We start from the raw sequence: 20,363 nt of genomic DNA, 5'->3' as shown, positions 1-20,363 counted from the left end.
GCATATAAAGTCGTTCACCAAAATGTGACTGAAACTCGGATTACCAAATAACTGTAGATCTCAACCTAGAGAACATATGTTGGTCAATAAATGTCTATCAAGCTAGGTCAGGTCATAGTATATCATAATCCTAATGCTCGAGATTGACATACAAAAGTTATCAAAAGTCATTTCAAAAAGTCAATTTTGACAAAAGTTTAACAAAACGAGATGTACCTTATATAAGGATTCATTTACTCGGTTGGTAATATTCAAAAATCCAATTTATCAATCTCGTAAACAAGTTGTTTAAATCTTAATTGCAGATTCAAAAGCAATTTCAATTAACGTCAATCATAATTCAGTTGATCATATCTTTTAATCCGTTCATCGAAACTATTCAATATCTAAATGAAAAGTTATTGATTTTTCGCAAGCTTTCCAAAAACATGCATATCATATACCTTTTATCAGTAATATATGTATTTAATTCGTGATTCATCATAAACTGTTTAACGACAAAATTTAGTATACAAGCATGCATAAACATATATACTCGAGCACTAGACATGTATACACTATTAATATATAAAAGATAAGATATGAATGCTCACGTATCAATATTGTGATTCAATATTGCAGGAAAGTACGTAGACGCAACGGAGATGATAAACACTAGTTTGACTCACGAGCAAAACCCTCGAACAATACCCATAACCTCCTCAATAATAACCCATAATTTCCTTAGCTCTATCCCGCTTGAAAACCCATTTTGAAAGTGACACGCTCATAACCTCGTCGTAATATTTTATGTAATAATCTTACTAAAAATAATACTAATAATAATAATAATAATAATAATAATAATAATAATAATAATAATAATAATAAGATTAATAATAATATATTAATCTTAATAATTATAATAATAATAATAATAATAATAATAATAATAATAATAATAATAATAATAATAATAATAATAATAATAATAATAATAATATAAAAATATAATACGAGAGATAGAAAGATAGAATAAGAAATGAATCAGAAATCAGAAAAACGTCGAACTTTATAGCATTTGGCCTGTCCCCCATAGCCATGCGATCGCATGGCTGGGAAGGCATAATCCCATGCGATCGCATGGGCTCAGTGTCCAGCTCACATTTGTTTAACTTTTAGCTCGTCGACATATTTTTATATAATATATATAATATATTTAATTTATATAATTAATTATATATTATATTAAATTCACGTGCATAGTTGACTTGAAATTTTTGGTCTTGACTCGTACGTTGTTACTTGACTTATGTTCCGGTTCCGGTTTCTCGAATACATTTTCGTACGCTTAGAAAACTAGTACTTTTCGTTACGCGACGTGTACCTTTATCAAAAATTAAACTTAATCATTGATAAACTATGCCACTAGAAGTGTAGCTTTAATCAATTAAGTGTTTTGGTTATTTGCTTCTATAAATCATCGTCTCGTAGTATATACATATAAATATATACATTTTCATTTTAAAATAGTGTTTTACTGTAGCAAAGTTATTGTAGCAAAGTTTTTTTACTGTAGCAAATAGTGATTTTCAAAAACACTGTAGCTTTTCGGGTACTATAGCAATTCGAAAATACTGTAGCAAATTAGTGTTTTACTGGTTCATCTTAAACATTTTTAGTTAACTTATCTAAATATCAATCAGATAATCAAACCAATAAGGTTAATGCACAGTATCATTTTCATAACACTTTGTTACGTTTTCAAGTTATAGTATATATATGTATCTATTTACATATAATTGTTCGCGAATCGTTGAGAACAATCGAAGGGTATTTGAATAGTTTAAAATTTTGAGATTCAACTTCATAGACTTTGCTTATCGTGTCGGAAACGTTAAAGATTAAGTTTAAATTTGGTCAGAAATTTTCGGGTCATCACACTCTCTCTCTACAATATTTCTCTAGTCTACTACTACCATTTTTCTTCTCTCTCTTCCAAATTTAAACCCCAAACCTTTTCGCCGGTTGATTACGCCGTACTCCGGCTAATGAACCATCGCCATCGACACCACTGAATCTGTAAGGATTTCTCCAACAAGAAGATACTAAGTTTATATATTTTGGTGACAAACAACCATCACATCAAATTAGGGTTTGAGGGTTTCAACAAATTAGGGTTTGTATGCAACACATCAGATGAGTCAAAATTTAGCGTTTTCACCGTTGGTGATTAATTCCGATTTCATGTTTTCACGTAGTCATATAAGTTGAAAGAAGGAAACGACCACGATAACTGTATACAGTTTTAAGGGTTTCCTGATGCACACGATTTCACCACCGGATTTTTCTCCGATGGAGATCGTTTTTATCATTCGTCAATGGAAATTGGTGGATTTTTAAGGCGTATACACAAAAAACCATCTTTATTCTCCACCCACCATCAAGTTATTCAATTGAAACAGAGTAAAAATTCTTCAGTTGAAACAGAGTAATAATTCTAAATCAGGTATGTAAATTTTGTTAAGGTTTGTTTCTAAAAAAATGGTTAATGTTTTTATAAATTATTGGTTAAACCGTAAACAACATATCTATGTTTTAATTTATCTCATTCTGTGGTTAGCCATTTGCTTGGTAAATTTTTTTTTTTTTGTTTTTTTTTTGTTACAAATTTATAGAATTTAGGGTTTTTGATCAATGGATGATAGCGAAAGATTGATTTCAAATATATGTTTACCGAAATTTTGTATGATACTAGGGTTTAATTTGCATCAAACGATGGTACTTTTCAAGTGTAATCGTAGTATAATAAATGTGTTAGGGTTCCTCTCGAACTTATATTCGGTTTTAAAAATATTTTTTTTTAAAATTGATAACAAAACATGATTTTAAAGCACTATGAGCTTAGCTTCTGTTAATAGAATGAGTATTGATTAAAGATAGCATCTTTTGATTATTATGTTGATAGTGTTAATAATGTTAATGTTGTACTGCTTAATTATATGGGTGATATTTGGGTCTGTCAATTTTATATTATTTTTATTAGTTTTCGTTATGTATATGCAATTACAGGTAATACGTGCAATCAAAACATGTACCCATCTACAGAGGCTGTTTACGATCTGATGTTGTAATCTCCATTCGGGTGAATCATACGTGAGGTATGGGAATTGTTAATCTTTGGATGTGTGGTCCATTATGGATATGTATGTTGTGGTCGGATTGTAAACAAGAAAACAGTGAACATATCCACTTAAGGTCATATGTTGTGGCAACGGGGCACATGTACGGTTACAGGCATCTATGGTACAGTTTGGAATGTTTGACCCAATAAGTACTACTAATATATTTTTATTTCGTACGTTTGATCTTATAGTCATTTTCATACAGGTAGAAATATGATATAATGATGTTATTATATACATATCCGGGGGAGAATGGGTCAGGTGATTCTGTACCAAATCGATCAATGTCCTCAGACACAAGTAGCTACGCATCTCTACTCACATCAGGAGACTTATACCCTGCACCAGTTGGATTACTCGGGTCGTTTGAGCACATATTTGGCCAGGTTTGTCTTATTTATCTATATCTGTTGACCGATATGAGCCTTATTGATATCTGTTGACCAATATTTATTTATTTTTATTTAATGTTCCAAGCTAAGTAAATCATTCAATTCTTTGACTGAACTCTAAAGTATCTTTTGATGTATGAAACTGACCCTAAATGGTCTTGGCTGTGTTGGTCTACAAACACTATGTGATTCATTATACAGCATCATGTATAATAGATTAATGTGATATTTTGATTTCAAAATCATGAAAATAATAAACTCTAGAAACTAACATGATTTAGGAGGTATTAGTTGAAAATAGAGTTTGGGCTAACTTTGAATATGTTTCAATGTTTGATTCGACCCATTTGAGTTGAAATCAACCCAAATTGACCCATCATAAGTAATTGGGTGAAATTTACCACCTCTATTATGCGCTAATATTTGAGTTGAGAAGTTTAGACTGTTGTATGCTTGCTGATTCCACATGCGTCTCATGCTCTCGATTTCCAGATTCCGCAGCAGCAGACATCATATATGGTTATGGATCAGTATCCACTTTCTCCACGAGACATTACACTCATAGTGGATCTTTTCAAGGGTATAATAGTGTTTCCGATTCTTAGTACAAATATTTTCTAATCGTTTTTTTTAAATGATTTCAATTCGACATTATCGAAATATCAGTTTCAAAGTTAATTTGCTATGAAATTCAGCGCCGCATCCCGGTTCACCTCCACCGTCGCATCCCTATCACAACTTCCGTCATCCTTTGTCGATAAGTACGTGTATAAGGTTAGTTACTCGGTTCATTTTCTACTTTTTAACATACCCGAACTTTATTCTTTCCCAAAAGATATATTTTAACTGCCAAGGCAATGTATTAAGCGAATTCGGGTATGTTGTTATACTGAAACGTCATCCATGAAATCAATTTCCATAATCAGGTTTTTCAGCTGACAATTTTGATTATAGGCTTTCTGGTGAGCTTAACGGAGAGCTGCACGAGTTGTTATTCAGGGTCAGTTATCATGATTTTTGCTTTTTGTTCAAATTCTTATCTTTTCTTCAGAGGTTTTTACTGTATGTTTTCTTTTTACTTATAGTTTGGAGGCTCTTATATGGGCAATTATGAATCTTTCATTTTTAATAAAAAAATTGTTTCAAGTTATGTAAGTTAGTGAAGATCTTATATTTATTGCTATGTTGCTTTTGATGTCACCTGTAAGATGTTTGGATTCATATCAGTCCACAAAACTTACTATCATAGGTAAATAGCTCATTGAAAGAGTATTATTACTATAATCAACATTTGCAGCTCGTGTTACACATAATAGACACATGCTGAAGAAGATATCGTGTGTAACAAGCATGATATAGTTCATTCATGGCAGCTACTGCATTATGGTTGCCAGACAATATGAAAAACTAAAAGTAGCCTTTCAGAAAGCTTCAAAAGGACAAGTAAAACTCTCTTTATATCCTTTGTTGCATTAACCTTTTTATCTTTATCTGTTATAGAATGAATTTTGCCTACAAAGTTACAATTGTGTAGACTTAACAAAAGGTCAAACCATGGGATGCTGCTTATGGAGTCAGCTGCTGCTTTAAAAGTGAATTTAAGCATATGGAGTTGTTAAGATCCAGTGAAAATGGAACTAGAGAAACACACTTCCATAGAGTTGAAAACAACTTTGACATAAGCATAACAAGAAACAGAGTCAATCACTAAAATCCAACAGTTACAACTTAGTTTTTTAATCGGACTGAAGTTTTTTTTTTTTTTCTTTCTCTTTTGTATTACTACTATCTAGATTCCTGCCTACAATTCGTGCTATTAGTCTGAATCATTTTTTAATATCATGGGTTTCTAAGATCATTTATTTTTATTTTTTTCGGCGAACAAACGAATACTAAAATCATTTATTATACCCGTATGCCTTTGGTCGCCACTTATGTAACAAGAACTTAATTGCGTCATTTATTTACATTTGTGAGCACTATTAGCTGGTAGAATTTCAGGCCTCTCCGAACCGGATGAACAAGGTTGGTTCTTTTTTTTGTTTCTATTATTGGTTCTTAAAAAATTTTTTATTGCATGTATAAACAAGAAGACACATTAAAGAAGTTCATTATGTTGTTCATTCATCTTCCCAATGTAAAAAAAATTGCTCAGATAGGTACCATGACATACCGAAGACCAGATGCAAAGTCAGGATGAAACGGAGTTGGGTGGAGTTCTATCCTTTATGCCTTTTCTATAGCTGATGGTTTGGGAAGAGGTAATACCCTAGACCCGACCCGACCCGACCCAACCCAATCAAGTATGTTTCACATTAAAAGAATGTGCATATTTGTTTATTGATCATGTTGGTGTTTGCATTTTGATGCTTAGTTGGCTGACACATATGTCAAAAATAAAGCAATAAAAAATCATTCTGTTTGAAGCAGAGATATACTGATCATTTTCATGTAATCAAGGAACAAGTTGTAACACATCGCCATGCAACGAACGTGCTCTTAAAGGCTATATATTAATAAGTTATAATGGTATATTCTCTCTATATGAATATTTCTTTTTTTAGTTGATATTTAATTATTGTGTCGAAGTTAAACAGGATTTGATTTAAAATACTTTTACATGTTCTTTTTTTGCGCCAGTATGTACTTGGCTATCACTATTTCTAAGTTATAGTTTTGGTGCATATGTTAAATATTTAATCATAGTTATGTCTATTGGTAAATTACTTATCGCAAATGTTTTTCTTTCTTTTAAATTATCTTTGACTAGCCATACCTAATTGTTTGTTGATACTTTAGTAAACTGGATAAATTTTATCGATCTAATTTACATTATTGTTGGGGGCTTTTGCAAGGACATTCAGTTAATAAAACAACAATTAATTGTTACCTTGCTAATCTTCTTTGATTTTTCTATAGAGGTGTCAAAATGAGTGGGTTGAGCCAAACACATTTCTTTCCTTTTTTTTTTAATAGGTAACCTTGGATATGCATAAGTAGAAGAAGACTATATATAAAAGCAATAAATATGATTCAATTCGTAAATCAATTTAAAAGAAGTTATAGAGTAATAGATAGATAGATAGATAGTGAGGCATTTTTATTCAGAAAAACTCAATTTGTTACCTTTATAATTTTTGAGAAATTTTTTATTTGTGATTAGTTAGTAACTTTGATGTCTCATTATAAAGAAATGTTCTTATCATACCGTTAATTGATATAATATTATACGTTTCCAGTTTATTTAATTAAGAGTAGCAACGCACGGGCTCTTAAAGGCTAGTCTATTTACAAAACAAATGTAAGTAATCTCCATCTTAATTCGTGTGTTGTGAATATCCTTTTCACTTTTATTTTCCGTGCATTTATATAACCTGTTCGCTTGATTTGTGTCGCTCAAAACTACATCTTCTGGAATATAATAATGAATAAACATAAAGAACAGCAATGGTGATATTGTTTATTAGATTATATAATCTCTTTGAATAAGTATGCTAGGGTACACATGCTATCAAATATAAAAAGGATTCAGTAAAAGGGTTGCTCTGGTTTCGTTTTATCAAAAATACTGCGACAGTATGTGGAGCTTATCAAATCCATGATAAGAGGAAACTGCAAGGTCACAAAAGAAATAATCGGTAGACATGTCAATGCGCCTATGGGAATAAGAACCCACAAGTTCTCTTGTCCAAACACCAGAAATAATGTTGCACCAAAAGCTAAGATCATGGCTGTCGTCGAGATGAACAACATCGCTAGACCCAATATCAATCTTTTAGGTAACTTGAAGAGAAAGTCATCCTTAGAAAACCTCGTGGTGAGGATCGATAAAAACATTAACAATGACGTAACAGCTGTGAACAACGATACGGCATCTGATATTGCAAATATTGTGAAGGCAGCCTTGTTTGTAAAAAGCGGTGTCCCTTTATTCTGATCATTTCCTCCAGGCACTGTAATAGCGGCTGCAAAAACAATGGTGGTTATTAAAGCAGCTGTAATCGTGTATGATTCAGCAGTTTGATGGGAAAATGGTCACAACGGGCAAACTACAAAGCGGAAACAAACCCGTTTGACAAGCATTTCCCGACCCGTATGAACCCGTGAGGAAACTAACAAATAAGGTATACCACAATCATCACAAATCAACCCCAATTCTGTCCCAAATCAGCAAATACGAAATAACAAAGCACACACAATACACACGAGACTTTTTACGTGGAAAACCCCTCAAAATCGAGAGTAAAAACCACAGGACTCGTAAGCCACTTAAATTCCACTATCATCAACAAGGAGAGCAATACAATAATCCTTCTCTAGCTCAACTAGAGGTATACAACATCATCATACTCTTGAACAATAATAATCAACAAGTATATGAAGAAATTAAAGACAAAAGATGAACAACACTACCAATAAACTGCCCTCTGTTCCAGCAGCAAAATCACGAGCTACAGGCCTTTCTAGACGAATTCAACGGTTGAAAATGTTGGCACTGATGTCAGGAAGACACAGCCCAAATATCGTGAAGATTCAACGGTCGGATCTCCGGGGATCGTCTCTTTTCTGGCCTGCTGTCACTGTAGACGGGAAATGTGTTTTTCACTCTTTTTCTTGATCTCTATCTAATCTCTCTCTCTCGTATCATTGAAAACAGCTGCACAACTTCAAATTAAAGATGCCCTCTGATGGTTGACCAAGTCAAACAACCAATTGGGCCTAATTTGTTGGGCTTGGGCCATTACTTTCACATAAATGGAAACAAACTAATAAACCCAACAAATCTCCCCCTTTCCAATTATGTGGAAGAGTTCGCCATCCCGGCGATCGAGCAACATACCTTGAGCTTCTCACTTGCTAAAGCCTTTGTGAACATGTCGGAACCATTATCATCGGTATGAACTTTATCAAGTTCAAACAAACCATCTTCAAGACGTTCTCTAATCTAATGATACCGCACATCTATATGTTTTGTCCGCTTATGATACATAGAATTTTTAGCCAAATGAATCACACTCTCATTATCACAAAGAACAACATATCGTGATTGCTTAAACCCAAGGTCTTGTAGAAACCTTTTCATCCACAATAGTTCTTTGCACGCTTCTGTTGCTGCCATATACTCAGCCTCGGTCGTAGACAATGCAACATACTTTTGTAACCTTGATTGCCATGAAACTGCTCCCCCTGCGAAAGTCATCAAATATCCAGAAGTGGATTTCATGTTATCTTTGTTTCCTGCCATATCTGAGTCTGTATAACCAACAAGCATCGGCTCTCCATTTCCGAATGTGATACCTAACTTTGAAGTACCTCGTAAGTATCTCATAATCCATTTAACCGCTTCCCAATGCTTCTTACCCGGATTTGACATAAACCGACTAACAACACCTACCGCATGAGCTATATCAGGCCTAGTACACACCATAGCATACATCAAGCTACCAACTGCTGACGCATATGGAACTATATCCATCTCCTCAACATCCTCCTTTGAAGTAGGACAATCTCTTTCTGTTAGCTTAAAGTTGTTTGTAAGAGGGGAACTAACCACTTTAGCATTCTTCATGTTGAATCTACTTAGCACCTTTTCAATGTATTGCTCTTGTGATATATGTAACGTCTTAGCACCTCTATCTCTAGAAATCCGAATGCCAAGAATCTGTTTTGCTGGCCCCAAGTCTTTCATAGCAAAAGACTTGCTCAATTCTCGCTTCAACTGCGCAATTCTTTTAATATTTTTACCAACAATCAACATATGATCAACGTATAACAACAATATGATGAAATCATCATCACCAAACCTCTGAAAGAAAACACAATGATCTGAAGTTGTCTTTCGGTAGCCTTGCTTTCCTATAACCGACTCAAACTTCTTATACCACTGTCTCGGTGCTTGCTTCAACCCATATAAACTTTTCTGAAGTCTACAAACATAATTTTCTTTACCCTTAACCCGAAAACCTTCAGGTTGCATCATGTAGATTTCCTTATCCAAATCACCGTGAAGAAAAGCAGTCTTGACATCCATCTGTTCAACCTCAAGATCAAGACTAGCAGCTAATCCAAGAACCACTCGAATAGATCCCATCTTCACAACCGGTGAGAAAATCTCATCAAAATCAATTTCTTACCGAACACGTCTATCATTGCTTTAGCCGTGTTTAAGAATGGTCTTCCTAATATGAGAGGAACTTGAGAATCTTCTTCCATGTCCAAAACAACAAAATCTACTGGAAATACTAAAGTACCAACTTTAACTAGCATGTTCTCCATTATCCCTTTAGGATATTTTATTGATCTATCGGCTAGTTGTATGCTTATTCTTGTTGGTTTCAATTCTCCAAGGTCTAGTTTAGCGTATAGTGAATACGGCATTAAATTTATACTAGCACCTAAGTCTGCCAATGCTTCTATTGAACTAAGACTACCCAGAAAACATGGAATTGTGAAACTTCCTGGATCAGATAGTTTTTCTGGTATCTTATTCAACAGCACTGCTGAACAATTAGCATTCATAGTAACAGCCGAGAGTTCTTCCATTTTCTTTCTATTTGAGATTAGATCTTTCAAGAATTTAGCATATCTAGGCATTCCTGAAATCACATCAATGAAAGGAAGATTTACATTTATCTGTTTAAACATATCCAAAAATTTGGATTGCTCGGCTTCAAGTTTCTCTTTCTTCATTTTACTCGGGTAAGGAAGTGGTAGTTGGTATGGTTTAACATAAGGTTTTGCCTTAACTGTGTTATCTTCATTAACCTTTTCAACTACCGGTTCTGTTTCCTTATCTTGATCAGGTTGTGGTTCTTGTGGAGTAGGAATAGTTTCATCAGAAGTTACAGGTATTTCCGGTGGTTTAAGTGTTGTACCACTTCTTGTGGTAATGGCTTTAGCTGTTTCATTCCGGGGGTTAGCATTTGTATCACTAGGTAGACTTCCCGGTTTTCTTTCACCTATTAATCTTGCTAGGTTACTTACTTCTTGTTCCAGATTTTGAATAGAAGCTTGTTGATTTCTAAATGCTTGAGCATTTTGTTCATTGGTTTGTTTTTGAGATGTGAAAAACTGCGTTTGAGTTTCAACTAGCTTCGTCATCATATCTTCTAAATTTGGCTTTTTATCATCGGTTTGTTGTGGTGGTTTGTTTTGAAAATTAAGTCTTTGCTGATTATAAATATTATTGGATACTTGTTGATTGCTGGGACCTTGTTGGTTGTTGTATGGAATATTTCTGTTATAATTCTGGTTTTGATTGTAAATCGGTCTTGGCGGTTGATAATTATTCTGATAATTATTTCCAGGCCTTTGGTTTATGTATGAAATATTCTCTCTTTGTTCCATTGTTAATTCAATACTGAGACAATCTTTTGTCAAATGTGGTCCTCCACACTGCTCACAACTAATTCGTATTGAGTGAATATCTTTAGTCATCTTTTCCATTCGTCTCTCCACAGCATCTATCTTTGCGGAAATGGAATCTAAGTCATGGCTAGAATCGGCTCTAGCTGCTTTAGATGATCTAATGATGTCTTTTTCTTGGTGCCACTCATGTGAGTGGGAAGCAGTATTATCAATAATTTTGTAAGCATCAGTTTCGGTTTTCTTCATAATAGAACCACCAGCTGCTATATCTATGTCTTTTCTTGTAGTGATGTCGCATCCTTGGTAGAATATTTGTACTATTTGACAGGTGTCTAAACCATGTTGCGGACATCCTCTTAACAACTTTCCATATCTAGTCCACGCCTCATATAGAGTTTCATTTGGTTTCTGTGTAAACGTAACAATTTCTGCTTGAAGTCTTACGGCTTTAGATGCAGGAAAGAATTGTTTAAGAAATTTGTCAACTAAAACGTCCCATGTATCAATCGCCCCTTCAGGTAACGATTCCAACCAATCTTTGGCTTCTCCCTTTAAAGTCCAGGGAAATAACATGAGATATATCTGTTCATCCTCCACTTCTCGGATTTTAAATAGTGTGCAGATCCTATTAAAGGTACGTAGATGTTCATTTGGATCTTCCTTCAGCGCACCACTAAATTGGCATTGATTAGTCACCATGTGTAGAATTTGTCCTTTGATTTCATAATCTGGCGCATTAATGTCTGGATGAGTAATTGCGTGACCTTGGCCAATGCGTTTAGCTCTCATTCGGTCTTCCATACTTAAAGGTTCCAGATTTTCCATAATTGAATTTGTTGAATCGGTATCACTAGATGATTCTGATTTAATGGTTCGTTCCTCAACAATCTCTGTTTGAATGATTGGTGGTTCCGGAGGAAAGTTTAGTGGTTCAGGATCTACGAACCGTTCCTGAATATTCTCCGGATTCTCAATTGTGAGGTCGGGTTCAAAAAATGGATTATCGGAAATTTGAACTGAAGTACTTGGTCGACTGGATGACGATTCTAAAGAAAAATCAACGGCGGTTATATTTGCTAAATGTCTTGATCTAGTTACAGGTGGTGAACGTACAAAAGGTGGTGAACGTCTTGCTCGGTGCATTCACTGAATATCCTATTAGTTTTAAAAAGGAAAGAAAAATTATAATAAGTTATCCAATCAATAGACTTTTCTGATTTTGCCCACGTTTCGAATAGCCAAAAGATGCAGCAGAGGGGCAGGATTCGTTTGGTCTCAATATAATTGAGGACTGTTTGGCTCCAATAACCCGGTCCACGTACAAATCCAACTATTACTACGAACCAGAAAATTTTGATGTCTATCAATTTAACTACTTAAAATAAATTTTCGTAATTTTAAGAAATTTAGATAAGAAGTAGAATAAAAATCTATGTCCTAAAACTAGAATAGCGAGAAATAAAAAAGAAAAAAAAAACTCGTCGAAAAAGGTCGGAAAAAAAAAATGGTTGAAAAATAAAAGGTGACGGAAAAATAAAAGAAACTTTTAAAACTTAAAAATACTTTGACTAACCTAACCTTATTACTACAACTAACTTAAAATTATAATCGCAAATTGAAATTACTAATTGGATTGATAATTGATACATAGGTAAAAGTCGTCTAAAAATATTAAAGCTTACAAGAAAAACTAAATCCCAAATGGAATTAACTTAAAAAGAAACTAAAACTTAAAAAGGCGTCGCAAAATTCTAAAGTACCTAAATCTTAGTCTAAAGAAAAAGCACTTAAGGAATTCTACGGCAAATCTTAAAAATCTAGAAGTAAAAATAACTATGGCAAAATCTAAGTTTAAAACTAAATATGAGCTAAAAATACAAATATTACGCTAAAACGATTAAAAAGGGACAAAATATAAAAATATACAAAAAGTTGTAAAAAGTACAATTTTTATAAAAATATTATTTTTATATTATTTTATAAAAGTATCAATTTTATAATTTATTAAAACAAAATAAAATTAATTAAAACTAAAAAAATACAAAATAAACTAAATAATAAAATAACAATACCCTAATTAGGGTTAATTAATAATAATTATAATTAATTTAAACCCTAAACTGGTCGGACTAGGTTACCAGACCTGTCAACTCACCTCATGCGATCGCATGAGGTGTTAGTTGTTTTACCATGCGATCGCATGGCTTGCGAATTCGGGCCACACTTTGGGCTGCAACAGTGATCGGGCCGAGTGGTTTTTTTACTACTTTTTTTTTTTAAATTTATGTTTTAATATTTATAAGAAGTATTTATATAAATTAAATAAAACTTATCTAAAAAACTAAGATAAAAATAAAATACTTTATGATTTTATAAATAACAATCTAAAAAAATAGATTTATATATAATTATTTTTTTTTTATATTAGCGTTGCGCTTCCGGCTTTTAAGAGTTTCCCCGGCAGCGGCGCCAAAAATACTTGGCGTTCAGCGGGGTGTATATAAAATAGTTATTAATTTTAGCAGGAAATACTATTAAATACGATACAATTTTACACAAGATATTTATTTATTTATAGAATGGATATACTTAAACCTTGCTACAACACTTATAGGCAGTGTACCTAATCGTACAGTAGTGTAGTTTTTAGTAAGTCCGGTTCGTTCCACAGGGAATCTTTTTAAACAAAGCTTAACGCTATATTAGTTTACTTTTATAAAAATACAAATATATATATATAAGTAATATTATTATTATAAAGGGGAGTTTTTACCGTTTAATGACCGGTTTGTCGATTTTAAAACTTTAGTCGCAGTTAAAACCAAATGTAAAATATTAAAAATGAATACAAGACTTAAATTAAAGCATAAAGTAAATAACGATAATGAAATTGCGAATAAAAGTGCGATAAAATAAACTTGCGATAATTAAAAAGTACGATAATTAAAAGTGCAATTAAATACAATAATAATAAAAATGCGATAATTAGAAGTGCAATTAAATATAAAATAGAGGAAATTAAATATGAAATAAAAGAATTATGCTTATTTAAACTTCCGTAATCATGATGTTTGACGTGTTGATTTTAGTTTTATGCCCATGGGTTAATTGTCCTTTGTCCTGGATTATTTAATATGTCCGTCTGGTTTTTGTCCATAACAGTCCATCAGTCATAAATATAAAGTGCGAGTGTCCTCATCAAATTATCCTTATACCCGAAGTTAAATATTCCAACTAATTGGGGACTTAAACTGTAACAAGATTTTAATACTTTGTTTAATAATTACACCAGGATGTCGACTGAGTGTAACCCAAGGTTTTAATATTTTGTTATCAATTATACCAAGTGTCCTTGTACATAATTTCACCCCTGTTTTAATTATTCTAGTGGCTTATTAATCCATTCCCGTGTCCGGTTAAATGAACGATTATTCGTACATATAAATACCCCGCCCATCGTGTCCGATCGAGTGTATATGGTAATTTATAGGGACGCCCAATTGTAAATCTTTATATTAACATTAACAAACTATCATTTAGTTAAACAAATATAAAGCCCATTAATAGCCCATAGTCTAATTTCCACAAGTGTCGTTCTTTTGTCCAAACCCCAATTATGGTACAAAGCCCAATTACCCAATTTTAGTAATTAGCCTAACATCATGATTACTTCGGATTAAATAAGCATAATAATAACTTAGCTACGAGACATTAATGTAAAAAGGTTGAACATAACTTACAATGATTAAAAATAGCGTAGCGTTACACGGACAGAATTTCGACTTACACCCTTACAATATTCGCTAACATACCCTTATTATTAGAATTATAATTAAAATTAAAATTAAAATATAAATTATATATATATTTTACGTATATATGAGAGAAGAGAGAAAGATTGATATGATTTTGGTGCACCAAAGCTCGATTTTTATAGGCATGTGGGCTGGAACTGGGGCTCATGCGATCGCATGGATTTTTGCCTTCCAGGCCATGCGATCGCATGGCCAGCTGGGGAGGCTCATTTTTGGTTGTTTTCTTCTGCCGACGGTTTATAAATAATATAATATATTAAATAATTATAAGAATTATTTAAATATTATATTATATTTATGTGCATAGTTGACTTGTAATTTTTAGTCCGTTGCGTCGAGCGTTGAGAGTTGACTCCGGTCCCGGTTCCGGATTTTCGAACGTCCTTGCGTACAATTTAATATCTTGTACTTTGCGTTTTGAATCTTGTACTCTTGTAATTTCGAGACGTTTCTTATCAATAATTGGAAACTCTTTGATTGTATTTTGTACTTTTGAGCTTTTTGGTCGTTTGCGTCTTCAATTCGTCGAATCTGTCTTTTATCTCCACCTTTTATTATTTAAACGAATATCACTTGTAAATAGAACAATTGAAACTAAAAGCTTGTCTTTCTTGAGGAATAATGCTATGAAATATATGTTCGTTTTTAGCATTATCAACTACCTCCACACCGATCCGTTGAATTTCAAATAGATCTCGTACCAGGAGCTGAACCAATAGCTCGTGCTCTATACAGACTCGCGCCCAGTGAAATGAAGGAACTCCAAATTCAATTACAAGAACTTTTAGAGCGTGGTTTCATACGACCAAGTACATCACCATGGGGAGCTACTGTTTTGTTTGTCAAAAAGAAGGATGGTACATTCAGGTTGTGTATCTACTATCGAGAGTTGAACAAACTTACCATCAATAACCATTACCCACTACTGAGAATTGATGACTTATTTGATCAACTACAAGGCTCGTCGGTTTATTCGAAGATCGATTTACATTCCGGGTATCATCAAATGCGGGTGAAGGAGGATGATATTCCAAAGACTGTTTTCAGGATGCGTTACGGTCATTATGAGTTTATGGTTATGCCGTTTGGGTTGACTAATGCACCAGCTGTGTTCATGGACCTCATGAACCGAGTGTATGGACCATACCTTGACAAGTTTGTCATTGTTTTCATCGATGACATACTCATTTACTCAAAGAATGATCAAGAGCACGAAGAACATTTGAAAAAAGTGTTAGAGTTGCTAAGGAAAGAAAAACTGTACGCTAAGTTTTCAAAGTGTGTATTTTGGTTGGAAGAAGTTCAATTCCTCGATCACATAGTAAACAAAGAGGGTATTCAGGTGGATCCAGCAAAGATTGAAACCGTTGAAAAGTGGGAAACCTCGAAAACTCCGAAGCATATACGCCAATTTTTAGGACTGGCTGGTTACTACAGAAGGTTCATCCAAGATTTTTCCAAAATAGCAAAACTCTTGACTGCATTAACGCATAAAGGAAAGAAATTTGAATGGAAAGATGAACAGGAGAAAGCGTTTCAAATTTTGAAGAAAAATTTAACTACGGTACCTATATTGTCATTGCCTGAAGGGAATGATGATTTTGTGATATATTGTGACGCCTCAAAGCAAGGTCTCGGTTGCGTATTAATGCAACAAACAAAGGTAATTGCTTATACTTCCAGACAATTGAAGATTCATGAGCAAAATTATACGACTCACGATTTGGAATTGGGCCCTATTGTTTTTGCATTAAAAACTTGGAGGCACTACTTATATGGGGTCAAAAGTATTATATATACCGACCACAAAAGTCTCCAACATATATTTAATCAGAAACAACTGAACATGAGGTAGCGTAGGAGGATTGAATTGTTAAATGATTACGATTTTGAGATTCGTTACCACCCGGGAAAGGCGAATGTGGTAGCCGACGCTTTGAGTGGAAAAGACAGGGAACCTTTGCGGGTAAAAGCTATGAATATAATTATTCGTACTAACCTTACTACTCAAATAAAGGAGGCGCAACAGGGAGTTTTAAAAGAGGGAAATTTGAAGAATAAAATACCCAAAGGATCGGAAAAACATCTTAATATTTGGGAAGACGGGACCCGGTATAGGGCTGAAAGAATTTGGGTACCATAATTTGGAGATGTGAGAGAAATGGTACTTAAGGAAGCACATAAAACCAGATATTCGATACATCCCGGAGCGGGAAAGATGTACAAAGATCTCAAGAAACACTTTTGGTGGCCGGGTATGAAAGCCGATATTGCTAAATACGTAGGAGAATGTTTGACGTGTTCTAAGGTCAAAGCTGAACATCAGAAACCATCAGGCCTACTTCAACAACCTGAAATCCCGGAATGGAAATGGGAAAACATTACCATGGATTTCATTACTAAATTGCCAAGGACTACAAGTGGTTATGATACAATCTGGGTAATAGTTGATCGTCTTACCAAGTCAGCACATTTCTACCAATGCGAGAAGATGATAAAATGGAAAAGTTAGCACGACTATACTTGAAGTAAGTCATCTCCATACACGGAATACCAGTCTCTATAATCTCTGATAGGGATGGCAGATTTGTTTCAAGGTTTTGGCAGACGTTACAACAAGCATTGAGGACTCGTCTAGACATGAGTACTGCCTATCATCTACAAACTGATGGGCAGAGTGAAAGGACGATACAGACACTTGAAGACATGCTACGAGCATGTGTTATTGATTTTGGAAACATTTGGGATCGACACCTACCGTTAGCAGAATTTTCCTACAACAACAGTTACCACTCGAGTATTGAGATGGCACCGTTTGAGGCACTTTATGGTAGAAAGTGCAGGTCTCTGATTTGTTGGAGCGAGGTGGGGGATAGACAAATTACAGGTCCAGAGATAATCCAAGAAACTATCGAGAAAATTATTCAAATTCAACAGCGGTTGAAAATCGCCCAAAGTCGACAAAAGAGCTACGCAGACATTAAAAGAAAAGATGTAGAATTTGAAATTGGAGAGATGGTCATGCTTAAGGTTTCACCTTGGAAAGGCGTTGTTCAATTTGGTAAACGGGGGAAACTAAATCCAAGGTACATTGGGCCATTCAAGATTGTTGATCGTGTCGGACCAGTAGCTTACCGACTTGAGTTACCTCAACAACTCGTCCGCGCACATAGTACTTTCCACGTCTCGAATTTGAAGAAATGTTTTGCTAAAGAAGATCTCACCATTCCATTAGCTGAGATTACAATTAACGAAAAACTACAATTCATTGAAGAACCCGTCGAAATAATGGATCGTGAGGTTAAAAGACTTAAGCAAAACAAGATACCAATTGTTAAGGTTCGATGGAATGCAGTAGAGGACCCGAGTTCACCTGGGAGCGTGAAGATCAGATGAAGCTAAAATACCCGCACCTATTTCCAGAAGATGCGTCAACACCTTCAACTGCTTAAAATTTCGGGACGAAATTTATTTAACGGGTAGGTACTGTAGTGACCCTAAATTTTCCATGATTATATATTAAATGAAAACTATATTTACATGATTAAATGTTTTCAACATGTTAAGCAATCAAACTTGTTAAGATTGATTAATTGAAATGAGTTTACGTAGACAATTGACCACCCCGTTTGCCTGATGATTCACAAACGTCATAACTTGTGATAATTATATAATCGTTTTATTTTTTTATGATGTAAGTTTTTATTTTATATATATATATATAAGAAGAAATACAATTAAATCAAAGATGTACAACTAAAACACTATTTGCTACAGTAAAACACTATTTGCTACAGTAAAATACTATTCGCTACAGTAAAAAAATTATTTACCAATTAAAATACTATTTGCTACAGTAACACTATTTACTCGTATTCAATCCGTATTCGTACTCGTATAATACACAACTTCTAAATGTATATACTATTGGTATATACACTTTAATGATCAGCTCTTAGCAGCCTTAATGAGTCACCTAAACATGTGGGAACCATCATTTGGCAACTAGCATGAAATATCTAACAAAAATACAAACTAATGGAACCTTATATTCAAGGGTAGGATCACGTTTTTCTTCACCAACCATAACACTTTCATTTTTTTAATTTTCATGCATCAAACTTATCTCTCTCAAATTCTCTCTTGGTGTTCTAAGTGTTCTTCATCATCTTCAACAAAATCTAGCTCAATCTAGTTCATAAATTCTAACCTAGATCAACTTTCAAAACAACTACTCAAGTAAACTTCAAGAACACTTTCAAGTTTGCAAGTCTACTTTCAAGCTTTCTAATCCATTCTAAGTAATCATCTAAGATCAAGAAACCTCTGCTATTTACAGTAGGTTATCATTCTAATTCAAGGTAATACTCATATTCCAACTTTGATTCAATTTCTATAACTATAACAATCTTAATTCGAGTAGGAATCTTACTTGAATTTTTTTTTGTCATGATTCTACTTCAAGAACTTTCAAGCCATCCAAGATCCTTTGAAGAACACCGTAAAACCGGACATACGCCGTCGTAGTAAAACCAGGGGCTGTTTTGGGTTAGATAATTAAAAACTATGATAAATTTTGATTTAAAAGTTATCCTTCTGGGAAAATGATTTTCTTATGAACATGAAACTATATCCAAAAATCATGGTTAACCTCAAAGTGGAAGTATGTTTTTCAAAATGGTCATCAAGACGTCGTTCTTTCGACTGAAATGACTACCTCTTACAAAAATGACTTGTAACCTGTATTTCCAACTATAAACTTATACTTTTTCTGTTTAGTTTCATGAATTTCAGTTCATTATGAAACCATAGCAACTTGAATCACTTAAAACGGATTTAAAACGAAGAAGTTATGGGTAAAACAAAATTGGATATTTTTTCTTGTTGTAGCTACGTGAAATTTGTAACAAATCTATTCTAACCATAACTTAACTAACTTATATTGTATTATACATGTACTCTAACATATTATGTAACCTTGATAGACCATAGACACGTATACAATGTTTTGTCATATCATATCGACCCATCTATATATATTATTTGGAACAACCATAGACACTCTATATGCAGTAATGCTTGAGTTAGCTATACATGGTTGAGGTTGATTCCAAAATAATATATATACTTTGAGTTGTGATCGAGTCTGAGACTTGTAGACACTAGGTCGTGGATTGATTCGAGATAATATATATTGATTTATTTCTGCACATCTAACTATGGACAACTAGTTGTAGATTACTAACGTTGGACCGCTAATTTAATAAACTTAAATCATTAAAACGTAATAAAAAATGTTGTGAATATATTTCGATCATACTTTGATATATATGTATATATTTGTTATAGGTTCGTGAATCGATCCGTGGCCAAGTCTTAAATTCCGACGAAGTAAAAATCTGTGAAAGTGAGTTATAGTCCCACTTTTAAAATCTAATATTTTTGGGATGAGAATACATGGAGTTTTATAAATGTTTTACAAAATAGACACAAGTACGTGAAACTACATTTTATGGTTGAATGATCGAAATCGAATATGCCCCTTTTTGCTTGGTAGCCTAAGAATTAGGGAATTGGCCCCTAATTGACGCGAATCCTAAAAGTAGATCTACGGGAACTAACAA

At 33.6% G+C, this 20,363-nt stretch overlaps 1 protein-coding gene across 5 annotated transcripts; it reads left to right on the top strand.

Annotated features, from left to right (window-relative positions):
- The first annotated feature begins 1,952 nt into the window (after nt 1-1,952).
- LOC139904186 (uncharacterized) lies at nt 1,953-6,077 on the top strand. Of its 5 annotated transcripts, XR_011778697.1 has the most exons (8): nt 1,953-2,488; nt 3,052-3,285; nt 3,370-3,550; nt 4,049-4,136; nt 4,252-4,330; nt 4,511-4,556; nt 4,854-4,999; nt 5,091-6,077. XR_011778697.1 is itself a non-coding variant. In XM_071886119.1 (7 exons), the coding sequence occupies exons 3-7, from the start codon at nt 3,386-3,388 to the stop codon at nt 4,881-4,883; spliced, it is 408 nt and encodes a 135-aa protein (XP_071742220.1). In that variant the 5' UTR covers nt 1,953-2,488; nt 3,052-3,285; nt 3,370-3,385; the 3' UTR covers nt 4,884-6,077. The 5 variants fall into 5 exon arrangements, 2 of the variants coding, with proteins under 2 accessions (XP_071742220.1, XP_071742219.1); XR_011778696.1 differs by having other exon boundaries at nt 4,511-4,999; XR_011778698.1 differs by having other exon boundaries at nt 4,223-4,330; nt 4,511-4,999.
- Nucleotides 6,078-20,363: the final 14,286 nt, after the last annotated feature.

This window comes from Rutidosis leptorrhynchoides, chromosome 4 (genome assembly GCF_046630445.1).
Source record: "Rutidosis leptorrhynchoides isolate AG116_Rl617_1_P2 chromosome 4, CSIRO_AGI_Rlap_v1, whole genome shotgun sequence".
In the NCBI taxonomy this organism is placed as follows: domain Eukaryota; kingdom Viridiplantae; phylum Streptophyta; class Magnoliopsida; order Asterales; family Asteraceae; genus Rutidosis; species Rutidosis leptorrhynchoides.
The sequence above is the reverse complement of the archived record's forward strand: the minus strand, read 5'-3'. Positions and strand labels throughout refer to the sequence as shown.